Genomic DNA, 21,364 nt, shown 5'->3' with positions numbered 1-21,364 from the left:
ATTATAATAATTCCCTCTATAACGATATTTTTTGAGATTTTTTTTGAAACCGCTACAACAACATTTTATAATAAATTGTTCAAAATCATTTTGAATTTGATTTCAATTTTGTCACGTATTTTCTTTCTTTTGAATGCGTCTTATTACATGGGTATTTTGCACCACCGGAACACCGAAAGCACTAAGAAAGTAATTGGTATTGCTACTTTCTGTGTATGACAGACAGTGCAACGCAGTAAGCAACTTGACGAGGGCAATGCACTCCATTGAATATTAATAATCTACTAATCAATCGCAATTTTTGCTGCGAATAAATGCATAAAAGCGCATTTTCTGTAATACTAACAATGCCAATTTAGAAAAGATGACAACAACACAGCATAAATTTAATGATGTGTGATGATAATGTTGCCTCTCGATATAACGATAATCCCTCTACAACGATATCTTTCTTGGACCACAGATTATCGATATTGTCTAGGTTTCACTGCAATTAATTGCACTCCGCCACTAATTTCTTTTTATGTATTTCTGGGTGAGATGAATATACCTAAATCTTTTCATATTCTTTTGAGGGGCGACACTTGTAAACCATTCATTTTATGCAAGTAGTAGATGCTATTCCGGGAACTTCTAGTTAGACTAAGACAGAGTTTGAAGCAGAATCTGAGTAGGTATTAAACTTGTGAAGGTCAATTCAACTTGAAATAGAATGACACAGTGTAATTAACCTCTTTTGCTCGTAACGCATAGAATGGCAATGGAATTACATAACTGTCAACTTTAAAACAAGGAGCAGATAGTGTTCTTTGCTTATTTGTTTTTCTCAACCGGAGTTAGTGTTTTCATCTACTCGAAGATTAATGTTTCCCAAACCCTACGTCATGACTCCCGTGGGTGTCAGGCTGAACTGAGGTTACTGATGTGCCTACGCAGTGATTATAAGAACCCAGAGTTTACCTAGTTCAGACAAGTACTATTTTCTCGCGGCTGCCGCAGAAACGATCATTGGACAAGGGAACCACAGGTATCAAACTTTTTAGAGCCATTCACCTATATGTACTCGTCTAACAAACGTTAACGAATCTCCAAATTTCGTGGTACTCTGGGAAATAATATTTAGGCGTTCAAATACCTTCCGCACCCCATCCTGAACTGGAAGAATTTCTGTAGCACCTTAAAGTGCCGGGAAGAAGATTGGGATTCCCAGTTTTATGCATCACAATCATCCATAGCACAGTCAACGCTCATTAAAATAACCCCCGTTCTTCCATCGAAAATGGACGTTATATAGGATGGAAAATATTTATGATTGTTGTTTTATGAAAATATTTGGGATTTATCTCCTACCAGTCTGTTGTAATGGAACGATTACCTGTGATTTGAACTCCACTTATGACACGTTCCCAAGCAAGGCGATGTTGACAACTCATGTCGCTCGTAATGGGTTTGAATTTCATAATCATGAATCGATTAAATATTCATGATTATAATACCTTTCGATTTTATTTCATATTTTTACCTTTTGACAATGTTACAGCTTTTTCACCGTTGTTGCCCGTTTTAGGGAATTGTTGAAATAATCCAAGTTTCAAAATAAAGGAATCCAGATTTCCCCTATCCTCAGGAACACTTCGATATCTTGCAAAAGATATGAGGCTGGGTGAATCTGGTTATAGTATATTATATAAACAAACGGTTGCTATAACGCATGGTCATTACAACGAGCGTCGACTTCACTTTCAATCTAATCTCATCCTCAAATATATCTCGTGGCACCACTAATCAATTTCGGAATACCATTTGGAAATCACTCATCTAACCAATTGAGATCGGCTATAACATGTAAGTCACTATCTTTGCCCTTTTACATTCGTATAATATTATATGACAGAATGAATAATCTCGGTAAGTTATTCAAAGAAACATCACTCCCAATCGGACAAAATCCAGAAAATGACACCACGGATAGGAATGAACGCAATTTCTTGAATCCATCTCTTACACATAGAAAGAAAAACTGACACGGATTATACGATTGCTTTTTCTCACATACACGTATATATACATATAGCCAAGCCCTAAGAACAACAATATCCTATTCCTGGAATTTATCCCGAGATATACCGTGAATGGAGTCGGTATTTCACGGTTCATTCGATTCCTTATACAATCTACAACTCTTTTCCTTTTTTTTTTTATTTCTCTCTTTCCTTCCATCACCATTGCCATCATCACCATCACTGAAGAAGTGAGAGGACGCTATAGAATTTTCTCGAAGACGTGGAAAATGTCCACGAAAGTGTCCAGAACAACCGGGTTAGAGGCAGTCATGCGCACAAATTGGATCCGTAGGGAACAAAAGGAACCATTTTCCAAGTCGTTCCAGGATCAGCCATTGTGGCATTTCTCTCGATTTTTTTTTAACTTTTCTTTTTTCTCCTGGAACCGAATTTTTTCGGTTCCAGGATCATCTTTTCTGCTTCCTAATCCTATTTTTTACCAAAAAAATCGTATCTCGATATCTAGTGTGGTTTTATTTTTGTTTTCATCTCCTTAAACTAAATTATAAACCTTATCTAAAATATTTTTTTCTAGATTATCTTTAACTCTTTTTTCGTGAATTTTATTGTGAAAATTCCTTTTGGAGATTGATTAGTTTTCTTTTGTCTTTGTTATATATATATATATATATATTCGATTTTTTTTTTTTTTAAAAAAACGTAATATCTGTACAGGTTTGGCTTTGATCTTTTCTATGGAGTCCTTTACGTATTTATGTGCTTATTTTTATCCGAGAAGTAATCTTTTCTTGATTATATAGGATAAATGAAAATGTTGCCAACGTTTCTTTCGTTTTTATTGGATGTGGCTGGAATTAATCATTCGGTTTGAAATTAGTTTCCTTTAGAAAATACGATTGGTATGGGATAATTTGTTGCTTTATAAGTTGTTTATAAGAGTCTGATATTTTCGAAATTATCTTGGATTTTTTAGAAGATAGCCAGGCGATTGAATTGTTTTTTTTGTTTTTTTTTACCGTAATTTCTAATAAGTAAGCACCATTAAAAAATAGGACCGAAGGAAAAAATCGAACAAATGCGGTGGCTTTGTAAAATAATTTCGGTTCGAAAAGTTAATTTTATTTGAATATTAGTGTTCTGTAATTTAGCTTCCCTTTGACGTTTTCTTTGAGAACTCTAATATGACTATGTAACTATAATATTTAGATACTATAGAACTATTATATTTCTTATTATATTATCACCGGACATTATTCTACATTAAATATTTGGTTTTGGTAACTGAATCAAAAGTAAATACATAAAAGAAATGCTCATAAAAATTGATTAGAATCCCTTCGCATACTCATTTGGTCACTCATATTGTCACTTACCCACTCACTTGGTCACTCATATTGTCACTTACCCACTCACTTGGTCACTCATATTGTCACTTACCCACTCACTTGGTCACTCATATTGTCACTTACCCACTCACTTGGTCACTCACCCGCTCACTTTGTCACCCATATGGTCACTCACAGGGCCATTCACTTGACCACTCATATGGTCACTTGGTCACTCATACTGTCGCTCTTCGTGATTATTCATATCTTCATTCATTGAATCATATTCACCCACACTCATATATTCATACGATCGCTCATTCGCCTGGTCATTCACTCATTATATTGTCACTCATACGGTCACTCACCCACTTATATTGTGACTCATAAGATCATTCACCCAATTACTCGGTCACTCATACGGCCAGGGCAGGAAAAATATCAGGGACGAAGTATACCGGGGGACGAAACTTACAGGGGAGAAATGTGGGGAACGAGACGTCCAATGCGAAATTTCCGAATCTTACTACATATAACACATCTCTTGAGAACTTTTCGGGGGAAATATTTATAAATTTCGAATAGAAATCTTAAGTAATTTGATAATTCTTTTGTCATACCACGGTTATTTTCTGCACACGAGAGCTAATTAGACCGAGACCTACAATTTATTTGCCGATTCCGAATGGCAGCCTTTTCTTCATACTCACCGACAAATTGGTGCACTAACCCCTCGGTGCGAGACTCCCTGCCACGGCAATCTTTTTCTCTGGTCATGTCACCGTTTCTGTTGTACCCCTGTGTCGGAAAATTTTCTGTGTATGTGACAAGGACGAATCAGGTATCGAACTCGCGATGCCTCTAAACATCCTTTGGTACTTTAGCCGAGTATCTTATCGACCTGGGCTACCGCGCCCAATAGTACGTAAAGTAACAGTTATATAGAAAAACTATACTAAATACTATATTTCGGAATCACCACTCAAACGTGGAAAATAAACAAATAAAGAAGATTAAAATAAACACTTGCCTCACAACGTTAATGAGTAAATTAATGAGTTATGCATATATCTTTTAGTTTATTTAGCAGAGAGCTCTTTGTAAAAATACATTTAATTAGTTTTTCTCGCGCATTTCCGAACACAAAACCAAGATCTAAGTCAATAAGTTTCACGCATCCTCATCCGGTTTCAACTCTGTAAAACAATCTACATCCGGGTAATTCAAACATTTGCGAAATACACTTTTTTTGTCATTATTTGTGACATTCATACAATTTGTCAAGTGCCTAGTATGATTCTCATTATGGTATGTATATTGTTGTTATCTTTCAAGCTCGGTAATACCCGAATATTTCCACGTATACACACGAGCAAGTTACACATTAAACATTTCCGGACTTCCATTCATCTAATTCATTTATCTCGTAACTGTCTCAAAGAATAAGTTACATTTTTGCCATTCGCGTCCATAATAAATCTCGTAAACATAATGAGACTCGCTGTACCGTGTTTTTTATTGTTTTTTTTTCTCTCCTTCCCCGGTATTGTTTACTGATACAAAAGTGTATAGTAATGACTACTGTTTTATATTCGGAGTATTTTGTGAATTTATCTCCCAAAAACTGCTTAAAACTCTAGTTTTTACCCTCCTCCCATTACATTTGAATACTTCCAATCTCACTTATTTTTTTGGAAGTAAATTTTCCCTCTTTCTTTCTCTTTTTACGTTGGAAATTATTCAGAAATTTCCAATTTGTGTTCTCTCGGAGGAATTTAATTTCTGTTACTTTGTGTTTTCAGAGAAAAATAAACACAAAAAAAATGGGTGTTTTTTTTCCTGTTCTTGAAATATGCGTATTGTGTTAATATCCTTCGATAAAGGAATGTTTTTTTTTTACTACTTCTACATTTGTTGTTTTTATTACAAAAAACTGCTTTGATTGTATATTTCGTTCGTATTGTTTTGTTTTTTCCCCTTGTGAAGATTACTCTTTGGGGTAAACAACACAGTATGTACGACTGCATGGATATTTTCCCTAATTTGTTATTTGCAGTTGGAAAAAAAAATTAGAGAATATAGTGAAAACCAATTTTCGGAGTCATGATTAATTTTTTTTTTCATTCAACAGCGTAGTATTTATTGATAACATCGTGTCACGATATCATTATCGGTAATCAGTTGCAGGATCGATCAGTTGATATTTTTTTTTTTTTTTGTTTGATGTTGGTCATATATATTTTTGCAATAATTCTTTTTGGGAAAAATCTTTTTTTTTTGTCACATTTAATTCTATTTTTCTATATGATCACTGTAATATACCGTGTGATCTTGGCATTGTTTACTGATAAGTGTATACTTATGCAGTAGCTGCTGCTGTTTCATTCGGATCATTTGTGAATTTATATCCCAAAAACTGCCTAAAACTCTATAGTCCCCCCACGTTACATTTGAATACTTCTCTATGGAGAAGTGCATTCTCTCTTTCTTTCTCTTTCACTTTGGAAATTATTCAGGAAATTCCAATTTGTGTTCTTGGAGGAATTTAATTTCTGGTACTTTGTTTTGTTTTTTGACTTCTTTTCTTCTTTGAAAACACAATATTTTTCTGTTCCTGAAATATGCGTATTGCGTTAATATCCTTCGATAAAAAAGAATGTTTTTTTACTATCTCTACATTTCTTGTTTTCATTAAAATACTGCTTTGATTATATATTTCGTTTCGTATTTTTTTGTCCTGTGTTGAGATTACTCTCTGGTAAATAACACAGTATGTACATCTGTATGTATATTTTTCCTTAATTTGTTATTTTCCATTGGAAAAAAAAAATTGGTAAATAAGGAAAACCAATTTTCGGAGTCAGATGATTAAATTTTTTTTTTCATTCACCAGCGGAGTATTTATTGATTCATCGTGTTACACACGATATCATTATCGGTAATCAGCTCTAGGATCGATCAATTGATTTTTCAGGGGGTCATAGATTTTTGAAATAATTTTGTTTTCAAATTTTAAGGAACAAATTTAGTTTAGAGAAAAAAAGTTCTGCGGTTATATATAACAGTAATATTTTAATGATATATTTGCAAATCATTTATAATCGGAAAACACTTTATTTAACATAAATTTACAATATTTTGTTAATAATTATTTTTTAATGTTCAGTTTTACATCAAAGGATTTTGATCGCCTACAGCAGAAGTGTACAACCCTTTCAGCCTACGGCCAAATATTCGGTAATTCTCCCGCACACGGATAGAAATTCGGGTGGCCATATGACCTGTATTTTGCAGGAAATTTTCGTAATTTTGTTTATTCCAACCTTTCCTTGAACTGTCCCGTTTTTTCCACTTCTTTTAAAAAAACGAGGCTTACTTTTGAATGTGTTTAATCAAGTACGGAGATTATTTTCATGACATAAATTAACACCTTTGGCAATTTTTTTCCTCCAATTGGGGAATTTGCTTCCCTTTATGGTGTGTTGTTGTTTTTTCTGCTATAACTGGCAAAATTATATCTTAGGTAATGTTTTACGCTTGACCTTACTTGGTTTGGACAGTATTTTGATTGCAATCAAATTAAACTTCTTTTTTTTTTAAACTTTAATCACCTTTGACAATTGTTTTTTGGATCCGGATTTCCCGTGTTTTTATGAAGGAAATATGGGCATCATAGGCCTTTATCGTGCGTGTATATTGATAATTTTTTAAAGGAACAAATCTCACGTGCCGGATGAAACGTCTTGCCTGGCTGAATTCGGTTCGCGTTTTGGAGGTTGTGCACCTTCGGCAACAGTGCCTGAATGCAAGAGTCATGATCACATATTCAAGTATTTTGGAAATATTTTTGTTATTGTTATTATGAAGAGAGACGCGCTTCTGTTTTTCTTTAATTATTTTTGCTTCACTTATAAAAAAAAAACTATGTCATCATATTTCGAATATTTTGCACATTATTGATTTTTCCGACATTTCACTCAAACCTACATTATTACGGTGATATCGACCTTGTTAATACAAGTATTTGTGCATCTAGCATGATTTTCATATACGTTTTAACTTTGAGTCATTGAATAAAATCAGTAAACACAAGTTTTTCACGTCAGATATTTAAATGAAATCAAAATGATAGGAAAAAAACCAATTACTATCTATCATTTGGATTTTATTTTCGCATCTGCTGAGAAAACGTTGTTTTTGCACTTAATTAACTTTATTACTCAATTAACTTTAGACCTGCAAATTAAGTTTTGGAATATTTCTAAACAAAATAAAAATTATGTATATATATTTTTTTGTTTTTGCTATTAAGTTGGTTCAGAAATGTGTTTAATATTCTTTCCTGTATGTTGTTTATTCCAGTGACCAAATACATCCGGATCGGGATTGGAGATAAGAACGACAATCCACCTTATTTCGATCAAGCTTTGTACGAGGCCGAAGTCAACGAAGACGAAGACATACAACATACAGTCATCACTGTCACAGCCAAAGATAAAGACGAGTGTAAGTGTTGCAGAAAAAGCTCTTTAACAAATAATTATTTCCATCATTTGATTATTTTTGTCATTTCGATCATTCATGTCGGCGAATATTTTTCACTCAACTCATTTCCCCTCTGCTCGAGACACTCGTAACTCGAGGTTATACAATGCACTATAAAAAGTGAGTTTTAAACTCGACTTGTAATCCCATGTTGAGATAATGGGACCGATACATGTGACAAAATTAAATCACGTCGAGTGCAAATGCCACACACAAGCATGCTTGGTTAACAACCTCGAAATACGGACATTATTTTTTTATAGAACCTTCAAGTTATTACTCGAAACATTTTTCATCGTATCAACCGAAAATGATTGACCGTGAAATTATAAGTGATTTTAAAGCTTTGAAACTATTAAAATCAGCTTGGAAATATTTCTGAGCAAATATATGATCAGAAATTAAGCTTATTTCTGAAAATTCACAATACTTCTTACAACATACAGGGTGAAAACTAAAGTCCGTTTCAGTTCAAGTAACTCGTGAACGACTGGTTATATAAACGCATACTTTTAATTAGAAACAGTCTCCAAATAACGTGTTCATTTTGAAAAAATTCCTTCTTTTTTTTTTTATTGAGGGCCAATTATGTTTTGAGATGCAGAATTTTTTTTTTTCCTTTGGTCCTCTAACTTTCAATCGAAAAGTTTCATTCCCTGTCTTTCTTGAACCCAACAAAACAAATTCTTATTTCCAAATTGCAGTGTTAGTCAAGATATTTGGTTTTAAAAATTGTCAAAAATTAGAGGTACAAAAAATTTGGAAAGAATATCAACAGCATTGAAAGCGTTTGAACAGCATAGGAAGCGTATGAACAGCATGGAAAGCGTATGAACATAGAAATAAATAGGAAGCATATGGGCAGCACAGCAAGCGTATGGACAGCATAGAACAAGCTTGTTTCTCCTCGATATCGACGGCTTAGCTAATATTGCACTTAGAAACATGGAATTGGAATTTTTATTTGATCTCAGAAGAGATGACAGAAAGTGATTTTTTTATTGAACGCGGGGACCATATAGAAAATTAAATTTTGCATCTCGGTATACGGCTCTTCGTAAAAACATACATCTATATCTTTTATGAAAATGGTAAAAATTGAGCAATCTAGCATGAACACTTTATTTGGATATTTTTTTCCCAATTGGAAGTATGTTTATAGCGCCAACGTTTCGCGAGTTGTTTTAGCTAAAACGGACTTGAGTATTCACCCTGTATAAGAGATTACGTGTAAACTTAATAGAGATTAGAACGCACGTATTAATATTGTATATGTAGAGAGCGTAGAGATACCACTTCAATACAAAAATATTTAGAAAATCGTATAAGCATACAGTTGGCCATAACGAGCACACAATCACGTCTATGAAAGCACAATTTTTCTTTATCATATAGTATACTCGAAATACTCGTCTATTTATTTAAAGATATGGAAATTGAAATTGAGATCTTGAATCCGTTTCGAGCATTAAGATGATGATCTTGATTGAATATATTTCAAATTTATAAGACTCCTAGAAATGTACACCGTATATTAGTTTTCTTTGCATCTGAGATAAACTAATTAGCAAAAATAACTTATTTACGCTTTGTTTGGCAAATAAAATAAATGCATCGAATCGGTGAAATCAAATTAAATTTCAATTTGCGTTGGATCTTCAGATCGGAACAAAATAATTCAAATATTTTTCATTAATATTCGTCTCACTGTGTCATCTTTATTTATTTATTTTTTAGCCTCCATTATAGTTAAGCTTAGAATTACTTATATTACTATAAATTTCCCCACTAATCAAATTAATGAATCGCAAACAACGGAAGCGAAGATTGTAGTGACGATATTATAATGTGTAAACAAATCGAAATGAAAAAAGTAAATAAATTTGATTATCCTTGTTATTATAAGTCATTGGGATTATCATCGAGAAAATGATATTCATACAGAAGAAAAATTTATGGGAAATAATTTTATTTTTGTTATTCTTTATCATATATTCTGTAAAAAATTAGAAATTTTAATTCAGTTGGCAACGATAGTATTAAAATATTTTCATAATGATGGATTCAAAATATCATATAATTGGTAATTGGATTGAATACAATTGATTTTATTTTCCCGTAATGTTTTGAATTATTGTTATTGGGACATTACGTCAATTATTGTGTCTATAGACATTATGCAAGCTGTCCCAAATTACTTTTATAAAAAATAAAATGATTGAGTTAATTCCATTTGTGTACAGTTCCTGAAAATAGCAACTTTTTAGCAATATCAACACAGTGATGTTTCCAAAACGCGAAGTGATTTTATATATTTAATACGTCGATGACTATAGCATTTAAAAATATGAAATTTTTTGCCAATAATTTTCTATAGGAATCTACATTTCAATAAATAATTGAAATTTTTATCTCGTGGGGACTGAATATAAGCTAATTTTTCTATCATTCATGTATACGACCCTAAAATAAATTTGGAGATATTAAGTAATATTAAGTAACCGCACGTCATTTCGGAACTTTTTTATAATTGAAAGTATGTTTCTGAACTCTACTGTTGATACTCTACAGAGATACTTTCTTACACACACTTCAAACACTTTCTTACAGCCTCCATAGTGTATTTACACATTTCATTATATTCATCATAATTTTATATTTATGAGGTATTTTTAATTAATCTTTATATATATATATATACAGGGTGTATACGTAACAGACGCATGACATTTTACTGGTAAACCGTTGATTCTAAAGGCATACTTCTAATTAGAAAAAGTATCCAAATAACATGTAGTACTCAGATATGTCATTCATCTTTCAAGAGGTTTTAAAAAAAAAAATAGCTTTTTATTCAAGCACCCTCTATTCTCAAAGCCCAATTATAAAGTTGTTGCCCTGACTCTCTTGTTGCCAAAAAAAATTCCACTTTTATAAGTGCATTATTTGCTTAAGATATTCGAATTCGGAAAACGGAAGGAAGTTGGAAGCGGGTAAAATGGTGAACTTGTCTTTAGTCCTGTTTTTCCCCTAATTTTCCTCATTTTTAAATTCTAATATTTCACCGAACGATGGACTTGGGAACATGGAATTTATTTATCAGGGCAACATTTGGGGTTTTGGGCACACTGGGACTGTATAAAAAGTTAATTTTTTTTTATTTAAGCCCCCTTCAAACATGAATGGCCTATCTGAGCACTACACGTTATTTGGATACATTTTCTAACTCGAAGTATGCCTTTAAAACCAACGGTTCGCCAGTAAAATGCCATAGGCCCTGTTACCACCCTGCATATTCTTTTAATAACATCTTTGTCACTTTATTGCATTTCAATTCTAACGAGCTACAATATAATACAATAAGTTTCTCTGATGTTACAAATAAAATATGTTTCAATAATTTTTTTCCCAATTATACTTTTTTAAATTTTTGAATAATAATCAAGCTTATATATGATTTTAGATAGTGATTAGCTTCTATAATTTTTAGATAATAATCCATCTTTCCAATGGTCGTTTAGTTCAGTCAAGCATAATCAAATAATCGATTATTATAACCAAGTTTTTATATCTTTAAAAAAATTTTAACTCGTTATGATATTCATCTGCAATAATGGCAGTTAATTGATTATCTTTATGAAAATGGACAAAATGTATTTTCATCCTATCAGCAGAATTGATAAAAATTCTTGTTAATTATTTGGATGTGATATAGAAAGATATTTTCTAGGAAGAAAGATAATTAATTAGAAGCGTTTCACTTTGAAGATTAAAATCTGAAAAGATTCCCTGATTATAATTAGAAGATATATTATTGTAAGAGGGAAAAGAGTTTCTTCATCATCAATACTATTTCTCATGAAAAATTACAAAATGATGCGTCTGAGAAGAAAAATTGGATGACAAATAATATTTCTTCCCAAAAATTGTTGTTTTCCAAAAAGTAAATCTATACCTAAAATTTTAAGATGAAGATTGATTTTTTTAGAAATTTTAAAAACTTTCATTTTGCAATTATTGTTAACGTGTCGAATGCAATTGCGCTTAAGTAAAACTATTAGATAATTTTTAGTTAATAATATAATTTCCTGGAATTATTGAGAAAATATTTTCTTTTCAGTTGTTACAATAAATTCCATTCGTGTCTATTTTTTTTTTCTTTTTTTTCCTTCGTTCCACAGAATTGCTATTTTTCTTTTAAAACGAAGAAACGTTATATACTTGCTAAAAAACTCATGTACTTTCTACAAGTATGTAAGAATTTATTGTTTTCCTTGAGGATATTAAGAGTATACGTACATGGAATTTGCAATATTCTGCTGACAAATGTTTCCACTTAACCTTTTGGGGGAGCCGCTTTTTATTTTCTGCAGTATTTAATGAAATACCTTGATAAATGTAATGTCTGGGGCTTATTAATGTGAAACATGATAAGTTGTGTTTTTTTTTTTTTTGTTTGCGTCCCTGAAAGAGGAGGTGAATGGTGGTTTAGTGGCGAAACCGCCCTATATAACAATATTAATGAATTTTCAAGATGATTTAGATCAAAAGGATAAATATAGTGATAATCATTTGTCGTTTCATTGGCTAATATTAATAAAAAATGAAAATTTTCAAAATCTTTCCGGTTATTTTATGATTTTGTCTTATTGAATCTTAGAAAACATATTTTTTCCAAATCGACCACCCGACTAACGAAAAAAACTTGAACAGGTTGTTTCGGAGCGAAACTACAGCCCCCCCCCCAAAGGGGTTTTGAATCTGAATTTTAAATAAGCAATAAAAAATTACGACTACAAAATAATTGACTTCAATGTCCCCAATGAACAAATATTATAAATTATAATTTATGCATTTAAGTTATGGATGCGGTATTAACGTTCGGTCTGTTGCCAAGTAGAGTGATCTCTTACGTATGCGTCGGTGAAAGAAAACAACAAAAAAAGACGCATAAATGAGAGAGGCGTATAAGTGAATAGTTTTAAACTTTAGGGAAAGGCCCCGTATAAAATCCTGTCCTGGGGTCCCATCGAAAGTTCCAACGTGTGGGCCCACTTGAAGTATATTTTCCAAACACTTACACGTTCCCAAAAAGCGGTATCACCCTTTTTAATTAGCCCGCACAACCCGTATAGCTTGTTTATACGCTACGGCATTCTCTGAACGAGTTGGAAGGCGTTTAGCATACATGTCATTTTAATGCGCAAATTTTTTTTAAATTAATTTATGAAAAGCATCTCAGGTAACCTCAACTCGGTTAGTCGAAGGTCGGATAACAACGGGCACTAATGGTGTTTTTCCCCACGAGGAGATGGAGGCAAAAAAGTGAAGATCCCAGAGGGGCAGGAATAGGATCCAAGTCTCCATGTAGAGGGTCATCCAATATTTGTCAGCGAAATAATTCCGCTGAGAAATTTCTAGAACACAAAACAGAAACAACTGCACTCGACAATCCACAGAATGTTTTTCTTCAGTTTTATTTCTCTCATTAAATTTGAATTTTTATTTATTTTCAAATAACTTCCTTTCATGAATAAACTAATTATTTTTATAATCAAATATTGTTTTCATTAAATCTGAAATTTGTCCCGATAATTCTGAAATAATTTTTATATTAATTAATTATGAAATTATTTTTTTTCATTAGTTAATTATGAAATTATTTTTTTTCATTAGTTAATTATGAAATTATTTTTTTTCATTAATTAATTATGAAATTATTATTTTTTAAATTTTAATATTTTCATTAATACTTACAGCAAAATTATTGTTGACAATTCTGAAATATTCTGAATATTCTGAAATATTCTGAATTTCTCTCAAATAATTCTGAAATTATTTCTTTCTGTAGCACTTTTTCATTAATTAAAAATTTTCAACAATTTTGAATTTTATTTTTTTCTTAATAATTCTAAAATTATTTATTTCATTCAGATGTTTTTTTTAGCATTTCTGTAAATTCTGTATTTACGTATACTTTTTGGATGCCGAATCTGATCTCTCGGAACATGTAGCCTATATGAAACCTTAGGCCTCAGCGGCTTATTTTTGCTCCGGGACCCCGACGGCTTTTTTAATGTATCAAATGCACAGCATCACTATCGAATCCTGAAAGTATATCTCACAGTTCTTAATACAGCAGTACAGATTTCAGTGGCAGAGCTTTTTCTTTCTGGAGTTTAATCGGTTTTTCTATGTAACGTAGGTATTTTCTAAGAATTTGTCGGCGGGCCACACAGGGAGGGCCACGTTTGGCCCTCAGATCACGGGTTGAAGCATCTCTGGAAAATTCACCGACCAACAATTCATCGACGGAAAATTCGCCTCTGGATCTCACTTGCTTACTCTGTCACTCGTCAAGTCTCTGACTCACTAACTTAGGTCACTCACTCTGTTACTCTGACTAGGCCGCTCATTTTATCACTTGTTCGCTCACACACACTCAATCACCAGGTCATTCACTAAATCGCTCTCTAGGTCAATCACCAAGTCACGAACTTACTCACTAGGTCCCTCATTCTGTCACTCGCTCACTCACTCACTCACTGGATCACTTACTCTATCTCTAGATCGCTCACTCTATCACGCGCTCACTCAGCAAAACTAACCACGATTTCACGCACTCACTAACCACGCTTTCACGCACTCACTAACCACGCTTTCACGCACTCACTAACCACGCTTTCACGCACTCACTAACCACGCTTTCACGCACTCACTAACCACGCTTTCACGGACTCACTAACCACGCTTTCACGCACTCACTAACCCCTGTATCATTTACTGACTTCCTTACTCGGTTATTCCTCGCTCACTTACTGGCTCACTGACTCGTGTCGAACTGATGTCGGTGAATTTTCCTGTGAATTGTATGGCGGTAAATTGTTTTCGGTGAATTTTCCGGCAGTGACTCTTTTCCGTAAATCCTAAGATCTCTGGCCTAGAACAAAAATAAGGAAACATCCAGAAATGTGCGTAACGTGCTCAGAAATAACTCATTAAAGGATACCTATCACTAGAAACTGGTGACTGTGGCAGCGGTTTCACTAGAAAACAAGAGTAATATCTAGCTAGATTTGCCAAATTCACGTTCGAAATCTTCTTTCATGTTCAATATACGGCCTATAACCAAATATTTCTTTGAAGATGACCTACGACCCAAGAGATCTGAAACTATTTATTTCGAGCATAACATCATGTTGTTCTGATTGGCTTTATATTCGAGTTCAATGCTTAATAAATAGGATCGTAGTATATTTTACATGACATACTAAATTTTCGGATACTATACACTCTTTCAAATTTTGTTCCTCCCATTTTGGTTCATTATTTATTGAACCGATAGACGAGAGCTAAACACTTGTAGATGCGGTAGTTCTTGGATGGACGGAGAATCGTCTCTGTCCCTATCAGTGAGATCAGAAGGTCTGAAGCATGCAGTCGAACAACGCTGACCGGATGTCCTTGTCGCTGCAAATGGCTGCCGTGATGTCTTTGTCCAAGATGGAAGTGGAATTGCGGCTTGTGGTGATTGCTGCCGCGGTATTGAGGATCTTTGAGGCGATGTACTCCTGGATGGGAGTGATCATGACGGGGACTTGCGGATCGACTCTCTTCTTGAAATGGCGGATGTAGTCGTGGACCCTCTCGATTGAAATCAGCAGCTTGCGTGCCTCTGCCCTCACGCTGGACGACGACCTTCCTTTCTTTGCCGACTTTTTCTTGCCCCTCGTGTCTCCGGCCTGTAATTCAAGCTCCATCTCTTCTTCTTCTGATTCGGATTCTGTGAATGCTCGCTGGTGTGCAGATACTACTGGCTTCTTAGGGGTCTTCCGTTTCCTCTTTGGTGACGGCTCGTCGGTCTCATCGGGTACCTTACGACGTGAAGGCATCTTTCCTCTCCAAATCAAGGTCGGAACTATATAATGATGATGATGGGTGAATTTTGGTTGTTCAGGAGCTAGTACGAATTTACGACTTTCTAGAACGGAATTTTGAATGCGACTGCCTCATTTAATCATGGAGTTCTGAAAAATTATATGAATCACGTGAGAACGCTTTATCCAATCATCTCCTGAAACGGCTTGTAATTTTCGCGTGAGTCATGAAGATTCAGATTTGTTGGTAACGGCTTGTCATCCGAAGACTTATTTTACCTAAAGTTGGTCTGGCGCGACTGCGATTGCCAAACTGAAACGCGTAGGTAAAGAATTTTCGTTAGTATCAACGGAGGGGAAAAAAATATTCATAAAATACTGTTTCCGGACAATTTCCACAAGATTTCGAGATTGCAAAACAAGAAGCGGTTCGACGGACAAACACAGATTTATTTACAGAACAGCAATTTACACGTATTTACAAGCTAATCAGAGAGCGGACAATTTTCTCGCAAAGTTCAATCACAACTGACTTTTCATAGAGTCTCTCTCTCTTATTCTCTACTTCTGCCGGACTAGTATCGCTTTTTATAAGCTCAAAGAAACTTCTCTCGTAGTTCCTGGAAAATGCGCCACTGTCTGGAAAGGGAGGATCTTCTGTAAAGTTCTCCGCCAAAAGATTGTGATATTTTTTGAGGACCTCTAGAAAAATAGAATCGCGCTATCTATCATCTATAGGTCGTAACAATACCAATATAATCCGGATATTTTCTGAAACTGCATGAAAACTGAGAATCCTGCCATTGACGTCACGGAACAAGCTGAAAGTGATGTATAATAATGTAATCTTAAAAGCGAGTGTGTGAAAGGTGAAATGTGATGAGTGTGAGTGGGTTCGGAAAATATCATAAAAAAACGTTACAGGACTGTATTGAGCTGAGCTTCAAGTGAAGTTAGTTAGTGCAGCTGTTTCCCAGTGCAGGGGTTTTTAGTGTAAAACCTTCTCGTGGAACCCCTGATGATAATGAGGCTGTTCGGCGGAACTCAAAGAAATTTTTGAATATTTATCAAAAAAAAACAGTGCGTCCATACCGTCGCGCATCTCAACAGCATCATAGTCCCAGGATTATAATAGATTCCTTCCATGTTGTTGTTAATTTTCATATTGCACGTCATCGGTTCAAATCAACAACTACACATTTTATTTTGAGACTTATAACAAATAACGTTTTTTATCAAAAAGGTGGCAGCAGAAGCTTCAGCAGCGTTCAATCAATATTTATTTGCACACATTATTCTCTTATTTCTACAATTTTTATCGGTACGGGAAATCAAATAGACATCGAATTCGTTCGTCAAAGGTCAAAAAGCATCATAATACATCTTTCTGACACACACAAACACTTAGGACTAGTCTTTAAGAAACGTCTTTTGTTCGCACATTGCTGCAGTGAAGTTACCAAGTGAAGAAGAAGAGTCCACAGTTGCAGTATATATAAAGGCCCATGACCTCTCCGGGGTGCTTAATTTTACGACCGTAAAAACAGATTAAGTACGTTGACTACACATTTGCATTATGGATGCCAACGAATACATTTCTGTTGAATTTCACGTATGTGTGTGTGTATATATATATATATATATGCCCGCGTCAGGCATGTGGTAAAAAAAAAAAATACATGGCCGGTCGAAATGTTTGCATGCCCCGGGCATGTCAGGCTATAAATCTGTCCAGCCATGCCTTATTCCTAAGCATGATACGAAGCTAAAACTAAGAACTTTTGACTCATTGGTTTGAAGTTTCAGGCTTTATTTGTATTAAGCGAATGGGACACTGCATGATCGAATTCAAATTTTCTTGATTTTTAAAACTTCCTCACGGGGAGCAGAAGTTACACTACATTTTGCCAATTCCCAACCAAAACAGCATTTTTCAAAATTTTAAGCAATTTCACAAATCACTAGAAAACATGAATTTCCCCCATCATAAATAGCCATAGTTTCGAATGAAAATGTCTTCTTTGCATTATCTTTCTGAACATCAAGCTAAAGGAATGTATAGTGGCGTGAAAATCCGTGAGTTTTCAAGAATACAACAAATTCTCAACGAATGCAGTATCTTTCGGCTATGTTTTTCCCCCTTTCTTTTTTTTTTATGGCCCAGTTCACCCTATGGATAGTGTTCGGTATTTCGCTATAATGGAAAATCTATGTAAATTCAGATCCATCATTAGCTCTAGAAAATCTTAGATAGAAGGAGGGAAAAAGAATGGAATATGATGCAGAGGGAGAGGGTGGGAAAAATAGGAAAATTACGCTCGAAAGAGAGTTGGGGAAAAAAAATGCGTTTTTTGGCAGCTTTCCTCTCAAGATTCGGTCTTTGTTATATTCATTTCATTGAAATGCATTATTCTCTTAGACAGGAGAAGACCATCCCGTTCTGTATAGCTTTCGATGTGCTCGGAATTTAACGACTTCTTGGTATAGCAAGATGATTGATTTTTCGCTTAATATCTCGTATATATATATATGGATTCTATTTTATTTTATTTATTTATTATTTTTTTGTGCATCAATATGTTTATGAATGACTTCGGAATTTCCGTCGTCGCTTAACGGATCAGTAACCGGATTTCGATTAACTTATTTTTGTATTCGACTTTGTTGCTATATCATTGCCGCTCACATATTTTCACGTCACAAAAATGCTTACACACAATACAACATTCGTGCTGGAATTCATTGCATTTGTTAAATTTAGCACCGGAAGGAAAACGCTTTTTCTTTTTGTTATCAGATTGAGAGTATAACGTTAAATAAAGACAGTACTGTATTATCCTGGAACTGATTAGTGGATTCAGCAACTAATAATTACTTTTTATTACTTTTTTTTTGGACGTGAGAGCCGGTTTTGAGTGTCTTTGCTTCTTTTGAGAATGTTCGTAGGACATTATAACCGGAATTTGCATATTGTAGAGAGCAACCACCAGTCCGCGGGCCAAATGCGGCACGGGGGGGGGGGGTAGGTGGTTTCCATCCGTCTCGCGGAATTTGTTCCGTTAGAAAAGTATCAATACAACACGATTTAAATACCTAAGCTAATCATATATCTATCACAAAAATACGAGATATTGCTAAGATGATTGAGTCAAGACCAGTTAAGTCGCCAATTGCAGCCGAGACATTTGTCGAAGGCGAGTAAAAAAAAATGCCGAAGGCAAGTAAATATACCAATAACAGCTTTGACAAAAAACTTATCAAAGGAAAGTAAAGCTGCTGATAACAGCCAAGCAAAATCGTCAAAAGCAACTTGAGTTTGTTGACAGTTTTTCCCAGTATTTGACTGTAATTAATTAGGATGATGTCACTTATAAATATTCATATATAGTTTGTAAGCCATGAAAACAGCCTTAATTCCTGATTTGGAAATTTCAGATAAGCTTCTTTGAAAAGAATAGAAAAAAACGGGACTTTTTAAAAAAGGATTTATGATGGCAAGAAATTACGGAAATATCCAGTAAAATACGAATCATATGGTCACACTATCTATTCCGATTTCTGAAAAGGCTGTGCAATGCACAGTGTGCATCCCTGTTGTAGAGCTAAAATACTAGCCATTTAGCCACAGAGAAGTTTGATGACGTTTGCGAAAATTTCGCAAATTACTTAGCAATCTACATAATGAAATTTTAAAGCAAGATGGAAAAACTTTTTTTTCTGGAAACCTTTCGTATCCCTATGAAAAACCTGTAATAACTGCTGTTTTGAGCGTATACGGTCCTAGTTTACCCTCTATGACATTAATTTACATCAATTAGCACATCGTGCACGAATTGTTAGATTATACTGCACACACCCATGTTATACAATATGTGCTGTTTAATAAATTCTGACAGCAATTTTTCATGTAAAGAGTGTGGGTGTATATATCTTGTTAATTTGTTCTGGAAATATTGTTAATCACCAGCTCACTACGGTGAGCCTTTTACATGGAGCCAATTCCTGTTTATGATGTCAAGTTTCGAAACCAATCTGTTCAAAACTCATGTGTAATAGCTCCCAGTTTAAAACAGTGTTTTAAACTTTAATTCAGGAAATATAAATTTAGCTCCCCACATGAGCGAATAATTTCCTTTTATTAATAGATTGTCGCTTTAGGGAAGATTGGTGGCTTCTGCATGGAAGTAGAAGGTTTTCACGAGGCTTTCGTCTGCTAATTCACCATTTGTTTTTAGCATGACCAACTAGTGAGTTAATAACGCCGTTGTTATTGGCGAGTTGTTTGCTCCATAGTGGTGAAGTGACGGAATGCTCATCTGTTGCATGAAGGTTGTCATCAGGTCCACGGGTCCAATCCTGGGGATGAACATAGATAACAACCTTTTGTTTCCTACAGAAACCTACCTGCAGCCACCACCGATAGATGGTGCCTTCATATCTGAGCCAACTCGATCGGTAATAAATTGGTGTATGATGATATGACCGGAGTTGGTGTGTGGTGAAGTTAGGTAGTAGTTAGTTGATTGTAATGAAAAATCAAAAAATACATTTACATACGTCATGTATATGTCATTTTAAGGTTTTGTGCACCTATAATATAAACCCGGCCTGCTACGCCCAATGTTTGCAAATGAAAAGAGCATCTGAATGTTTAAATCAGAATTAAGTCGCTACAACCTCAAGATAAGAAACCTTCAATTCAGGTTTAGACATGATTTATGTATCATGTCTACGACAAATCTTCACTTCATATATAGCAACTAACATTCAAGCTCGCAAATGCATCACAAGATTGGAAGAACATTACGAAAATTGCATTATATATATATATTATATATACATGCGCAGCTATACTTGCACGTGCAGCAGAATTCAGATTGAATTCAATCTGTAATTAATCCCCCGCAATACGATCATGGCTGATGTATGTATGGTTGAACAAGAAAAATCTGCACTCAATTAACAAAATTGATTTTTGAAGATAGTATCGACTTTATAGATGCTATTATATCAATATAATCAATGAATTTTCTTCTGCTAAACCAACAGAAAAATGGTTTAGACACGAGTAATAAGACACCAATATAACCATTATGGTAGATTAAAAATAATAACGTCAGGTTGGCTTTAGTTCGTTTAATGTTCCCTCATTATCAAAATTGATAAGAATTAAGCAGGACATATAATCAAACAGAAAAAATTTGTACGCTCATCATATTATCATATAGTATATATAATCTGAAACATAAAAAGTAAATCCTCAGATCTGCTGCATTTTTCGTAACTTCTCTCATCAGGAAAAACAAATAGAAAAAAAAAAGGAGAAAAGGCCATAGAGATTGATGGAAAAGATATGAAAACTGAACATGTAACAAGAGATCTTTCATCTACCTTGATTCCTTCTATTCAACAACGAAAGAGAGGAAAAAAACAATAATGAAAAATAGATCCAAGGATGCCAGATGGAAAAATAAAAAAAGGAATTCCATACCAAACACTTGTAAGAATTACTTGATATCGATGATCCCGGACCATCTCCGGATATTTTTTTCTGATGTATGGACCGGGATAACTTCCGCTACCTAGTCCGAGG

The 21,364-nt window shown here is 34.2% G+C and overlaps 1 protein-coding gene across 5 annotated transcripts in view; it reads left to right on the top strand.

The window, feature by feature from the left end:
* CadN (neural cadherin) overlaps window positions 1-21,364 on the top strand; it is a 610,878-nt gene that overhangs the window by 490,895 nt on the left and 98,619 nt on the right. For all 5 annotated transcript variants that reach the window (XM_089240252.1, XM_089240174.1, XM_089240398.1 and 2 more), the window contains one exon: window positions 7,712-7,855. In XM_089240252.1, coding sequence (XP_089096378.1) covers window positions 7,712-7,855 — 144 coding nt within the window. The remainder of the gene's footprint in view (window positions 1-7,711; window positions 7,856-21,364) is intronic.

Source organism: Pholcus phalangioides, unplaced genomic scaffold (assembly GCF_987345545.1).
Source record: "Pholcus phalangioides strain wild (caught in Gottingen) unplaced genomic scaffold, Ppha-v1.0 ptg000001l_1, whole genome shotgun sequence".
NCBI classification, from domain to species: domain Eukaryota; kingdom Metazoa; phylum Arthropoda; class Arachnida; order Araneae; family Pholcidae; genus Pholcus; species Pholcus phalangioides.
This window is presented reverse-complemented; position numbering and strand designations above follow the sequence as displayed.